Source organism: Panicum virgatum, chromosome 4K (assembly GCF_016808335.1).
Source record: "Panicum virgatum strain AP13 chromosome 4K, P.virgatum_v5, whole genome shotgun sequence".
Taxonomy (NCBI): Eukaryota; Viridiplantae; Streptophyta; class Magnoliopsida; order Poales; family Poaceae; genus Panicum; species Panicum virgatum.
The window spans coordinates 14,915,794-14,922,229 of NC_053139.1; the positions used below are offsets into that span (position 1 = coordinate 14,915,794).

Sequence of the window (6,436 nt, forward strand, 5' to 3'; positions counted from 1 at the left end):
ATGTCCAAAATCATATGTACCCACATGTGAATTTACAAAAATGGATTAAGCAATGGTAAATACTAAAAGACAGGTGCGCCCAGAAACATTTCTTAAATCGCTATAATTCTTTAATTCTAGGTCTTCATTTAATTCTTGCATGCGCTATAACATCATTTATACTATCGTTTTTCTGAGACGTTTTTAAAGTCTCCCAAACTGCTACCAATGCATTATATGACCAAACATCGTTGCGATTCTTTCAGAAGCTGCAGAAGCACAATTACAAACATAATATAACATCACACTCTGATACACAACTTTACAGGATAGTCATTTATTTATATGTATACATAGGTCCATACTGGATGAGGTACCAGTTCTAAAAGCCAGCTGCGTGCACACTGCCAGACATGGCTAGCTGCCTAGCTCTTATTATCACACTTCATGCAAGACAAGAATCCATCGACAGTATGTCCATCACCATGTACCATATATCATCATGACGCATTTCTTATTTGACGTAGAGAGACATACATAGCTCTGTCTCTTAATTCCATCCACCACGGTGTCCGCCACCCCCTCCGTATCCACCTCCATAGCCCCCACCTCCACCATACCCGCCGCCACTACCATATCCTCCTCCATAGCCACCACCGTAGCCACCGCCATATCCTCCGCCATACCCAGGCTGACCATATCCACCACCGTATCCAGGGCCACCATACCCACCACCATGTCCAGATCCATATCCTCCACCATATCCGGGCCCATAGCCTCCTCCGTGGCCATGGTGGTATCCTCCACCATATCTAGGCCCATAGCCACCACCGTACCCGCCACCACCACCGTAACCTCCACCGTAACCACCGCCGTTGCCATATCCTCCATTGTATCCACCTCCCCACTTTTCATCCTTGAGTCCAGGCGCTCCTCCAGCGGGCTTCACATCTTTTCCTTTAGACGACTCTGCATGGAAAAAGCTATCATTGTCACTAAATATGGTGATTTTATAGCAAGTTGTCAACGCATCCATGGTGCATATAGCCTTTCCAAACTCCATGTTAGTGTTTATTGTGCCTATATTAAACTGATTAGAGTGTGCTATCATACATATGCTGAGAGGGAAGGAGGTGCAAACCATTGGTTTCAGTGAGCTCTCTAGCACAGGCCAAATCCTGGGAGACGAGGAGAAAGGCCAGGACAACACCAAGAAGAACTACAAACTTGACCGCCATTTCTAAACCTCTTGTGGAGAGCTGCTAAATTATTTGCTTGGCATGGGGAGATGGCATCTGCCCCGCACGGTATTTATAGAGGCAACAAAGCAACGTATGCATGGATGTTGCATGTAACTTGACCTATCGATGAGCTACCCAAAGTTTCCACACTCAATAAGTGCACGGGAACGGTTAGCTGTTAGCTCCCCGATTGGATTAAGCAGAGCTAGCTAGCTAGCTAGCTAGCTATGTCTCGCTGTCAGATTTGATTACTGTCGTCGTCCCAATAGAGCCCTGCATTGACATTCAAGTACGTACTACCATAAATTTGGCTTTTGTGTGGTTGTGGGTGCCGAATAAGTTGACAATTAAGGTCAACTAACAATGTAGATACCACTATCCCCTATCCGTGCATTACCGATCAATAAAGCTACCTGGATTTAGCAAGCAGAACATTAGTAGTCTAGACACAGATGCCTACTGATAATAAGGAGATCCAACTGTCCGCTGGTTGTCATAATATTTGTGCTATGACTTATCCAGAACGTCAAATCAAGGTTCCATACAGCCGAAGCAGGCATGACTTGTTGTGATGATGATGGAAAACCGTTTGCCGCCCAATGAATAAGTTCATGCAGCACGCTGCGATTGAGTCGGTACTTACTCTTTTTCTCGTGGACATTTTGGGGAACTTATGGAGTTATTAAGCTCTGTGACTTTTTACACGGCAAATGGGCAAGTGGACGTTACTCCCTCCATTCCAAATTACAGATCATTTTGTTTTTCTACATACATAGTAATAAATTATTATGTATCTTGACATAGCGTATATCAACATGCATAATAAAAGCTATATACATAGAAAATTCAAAATGATCTATAATTTAGGACGGATGAAATATAGATTTAATCATAAAATTTTGTAGAACAATTTGATTGTTTGACAAATATTGCAATATACTGTTGGACTTCTGACCACTCCATTTTTTTCTGTGGACGCAATGGTGCCTTATCACGCATTTCACTTCATCGCAATTTATACACATTTAAAGCTAAGCCCTTGTGGAGAGTGCGACGTTCAAACAACTTAATTTGATGGTATAGTCTATTCTGGAAAGATCTCGTAATTATGGAGCTTTGCGCCTGTGTTCACTTAAAGATTGTTGACTATTGAAAAAAGTTCCATCATGGGATAATCGGAATCATGTAATTTCAATCTGAATATCAGTTCTATGAAAATCTATGGTCTTCTATGATTTATAATTTCAATCTCTTAGCACATAGAAATGTTTATATGATCTTAGTATATACTCCCTCTATTCTCTTTTGACAGCTATATTTCAAATACTCAAATGTTCATAAATGATAGTTATATTTGCTATTGACATGGGTTGCGTCAATAAATAGCACTAGTAACGAGGAGTTTCCAGTTAAAACATTGAAGGACCAACAAAAAAGTTTGTATTGCATTTACTATATGATAAGTAAGGTTATTTTCTTTGATCATTGTGTCAATGTGAAGTATAGCTATTAGTAAAAGATAATGGATGGAGTACTATATGTGCCGGTGTTTCGTTTACCGGCTCGTAATTTGCGCTTCTTCATAGTTTGATGGCTAACACTCAAAGACAAAGGATCTATACTAGTCCGGACGATCGGACTACGTCCAGTGCAGGTGGCGTTATTTGTGTTCTTTGCGTTAACAGGACGCTTTGCAAGTGAGTGCATGTGTTTATGGATGAGAGAGTCTGTTTTCGCCTCCTCCTAAGTGAAGGCCCAGCTCCACTTATACGTTTGTGGACAGAGCTACAATTGAGGAGAAGAAAGGTAGGAAAGTGTGGTGGAGGTGCTGGGGGCAATTTGATTTCTATAGCTGGGGGCCCTCGGATTTGGCGGCAGCCATGCTGTTCAGTTGGGGAAAAAGAAAGAAAAATGGAAGTAGAAAAGAAAGAAAACGATGGCTGATGTCCGAGAAATTTAAATATTTGCCATCGTTGCCAATGGCACCTCTACGTTTGCCAGTTTTAGAATGGAGCTAAAAGATCCTACATATTTAACACTCTCGGCCCCGTGGAGAAATTTAAATATTTCACAACTACAAAAACGATTTGTAGCAACGCCTTGATTTTTTTAGGGATGGACCAAAAAGTTACCCGTTCCTATAAATGGGGCGATGGTACTGTAGAAATGGTCCGCCCCTAAACATGGCATTTGTAGGGGTGAGTGACCCCCTCAGCCGTCCATGAAAATGGGTGCCATTTTTAGGGGCTGGTGGGGGGTCAGCGGCGGCTCACCCCCCATCCGCCCCTGAAAATGAGGGCATTTGTAGGGGCGTCTCATCCGCCCACCCGCCCCTAATAATGTATATAAAAATGTGTGCCTTTTTTCTCCTCCCTACCCTCCATTATTGGCTCGGGAGAGGTGCTCCCCAAGATCGAAAAAAGGAAAAAAGGGGGAAGATTTCCTACTTGATTTCCTTGAAGTTTGGGGCTCTAGGAGGTAAGTTGACGCTAATTAATCAGAATTTTATCATGTGTTTTACTATTTTTTTGAATTAAATGAATTTTTGGGGGAATTGTGAAAAAAGACTTGAAGGGGCGGGCCAGGCCCCCACCCGCCCCTACAAATTAATTTTAGGGGCGGGCGGCCCGCCCCTAAAAATTGATTTGTAGGTGCGGGTGGGGGCGGCCCGCTCCTACAAACCTTTTTCATAATTCTCCCTTTGTTTAATTCAAATAGAGCTGCAAAACATGTGAAATTTTCTCCATAAGCGTTTTATGACCTGTAGAGCTGGTGAATAATATTAAAAATATAATTCAACATTTTTAGTGTTAAGGAGTGTTCAAAACACAAAGTTAGCCTTAAGGGGCATGAGATAGTAGTGGGGCACATGTCTACATTGTTGTGTCAACAATTTTATTCATTGTGTTCATCAAAATGTGATTTTGATATTTTTCCTATGTTACACATATCACAATATGACTATGGTAAAATTTTCAAAATTTTATCATGTGTTTTACTATATTTTTGAATTAAACAAATTTTTGAGGGAATTGTGAAAAAAGATTTGTAGGGACGGGCCGGCCCCCACCCGACCCTACAAATCAATTTTTAGGGGCAGGTGAGGGGCCGGCCCGCCCCTAAATATCGATTTGTAGGGACGGGTCGGGGCGGCCCGCCCCTACAAATAGGCTTCCTATATATACTAACGTTTAGAAAGAAATTTTAGTTTCCCGGGCGCGAGTTCGAACAGACGCCGTGAGGCTGGTAAAATATCGAGCTCCTTCTTCTTCCTCCGCCGCCGCCACTCCCCACCCGCGCCTCCGCCCCGCACCTCCGCCAGCGCCGACTCGCACCGCTGCGCCCAGGATCCACCGCGCCTCCTCCCCGACCGCCGCGCCTCCGCCCCGGCCGCCGCCGCGCCCCGAACCGGCCTCCACTCCTCCGCCCCGCCCCCTCCGGCGCCACGGACCCTCCACCGCCCTGGACCTGCGCCTCCGCCCCGTTCCGCCGCCGTTGCCGCCCTCTGTCTCGGCCCGCCGACACCGCGTGCGCCCTCCTCCGCCGCCGCCCCGACCCCTCCGCCGGCCCCAATCCTCACCGGATCCGCCGGCCCTGGTGAGCTCCCTCCCTTCATCGCCCTCACGCGTACCAGCGCCGAGCCGGCCACGGGCCTGCCCCGCCGCCACGCCACCGAGCCCGATTGGCCATGCCTGCTGGACTCCCACCGACATCCGCCGCCGACGCCTCGGATTACGGTTAGGGTTAGAACATGTGGGGCCCTGCTATCATCCCCTATTAGCGTTAGGGATTAGGGTTAGAACTTTTTTCATTTCAATGCGAATGGGAGTACATGAATTAGTAATTTTTTGTTACACTACAAATTTCATTACTCATATTTACTCAATGTGAATACTGTTAGATGTTTCGTGGTGGTGGTCGTGGTGGAGGTCATGGTAGGGGTCGTGGCCTTATGGACGATGGTGATGCTCAACAGCCAGGCATACACTTCCATCAACCCATTGCCTTGCCACCGGGTGATCGAACGCGTGGATCAATTCCAAACGTTGTAAGTTTCATTTGTTATTTTTATATAGTTTTGCTCACATACAATGCAGCTTCAATAAATTCTAAATTTGCTCAAGTACAATGCAGCTTATCAACCTTGTTAGATGGTTTAAAGATGTTGTCGAAGGTTTGGGTGGTAGTACTACTGTGGTTCACCTCGAGCTTGTTCGGCAACCGGATATCAAAAGGGTACATATTTCTTTTCATGTACCTATTCGACATGTAGATTTCTCCTCGATGGAACAATGAGAGGATCCATCCTCCTCGATGATACCCATGGTTTCAATTGCCGCAGTGGGTGGAGAGGCACCTATTTGAACAACTTATGAGAGGCTAGCGGTGGAGACATGCCTGCAGCAGCTTAAGGATCATGTGTACTTTGTGTCCGACTTTTCATATTTTTGAATTAAGCAGCTACTGGCGAGAGAAACCAATGTTATTCTGCAGAGAGGCTTTGTCGGCTTACTCGACGAGACAAAGTATGAGATTTTCTTTTTAGTCATTGTTAACTTTAGTAATGTTGCATTATTCTTTCAACTTTCATAACGTTATTATCACCTTTCAGGATCTCATTGATGGTGAATATACGATTGTGGCAGTTAGCTTTCGAGTTATTCTGAATCAAGTCATGGACAACTTAGGTTTGACTTACATGGGTAGAGAGCCATATTTTACAAGAGATTTAAGGTTTCAAGCAAAACTCTCCTTTTGCAGGGAAAGTCAGTCTAACACTCCATTGTTCGATATTTGTGGTTCTATATGTGGTAGGCACTGGGAAGCAGAGGAGAGTGCACCTTTTCGTGCTCTAGTATATTTTGATGAAGTTCTAGGGTGGACGATTGAAGACCTCAACTATCTTAGATATCTACGGTTGCGAGCATTTCAGTAGTTTCAAATTTGTAATATGCATGGATGTACCGCTACTATTATCATTGAACAACTTGTACTGCTACTATTTTTATCTTATGAAATTTGATTTGATTGCATTGTTATTTGAGTGTTGGATCAGAATGGGTCAATATAGACCTAGCTCGGTAGATATATAAAGCTGGAATTCAAATTTTAAAACACACCGCGAAACAAATTAAAAATGAATTCCTAATTATTTTGACGGGTTGGAAATTCTCTGGGGTGGCCCGCCCCTACAAATGCTTTTATAGAGGCGGTTT

At 44.2% G+C, this 6,436-nt stretch overlaps 1 protein-coding gene across 1 annotated transcript; it reads right to left on the reverse strand.

Moving 5' to 3' along the window:
• Positions 1 to 217: 217 nt before the first annotated feature.
• On the reverse strand, positions 218 to 1,401 carry LOC120703283 (keratin-associated protein 21-1-like). The gene is made up of 2 exons (XM_039987309.1): positions 1,121 to 1,401; positions 218 to 948 (listed from the first exon to the last, which is right to left on the reverse strand). Exons 1-2 carry the CDS (start codon positions 1,215 to 1,217, stop codon positions 530 to 532), a joined length of 516 nt encoding a protein of 171 aa, XP_039843243.1. The 5' UTR covers positions 1,218 to 1,401; the 3' UTR covers positions 218 to 529.
• Positions 1,402 to 6,436: the final 5,035 nt, after the last annotated feature.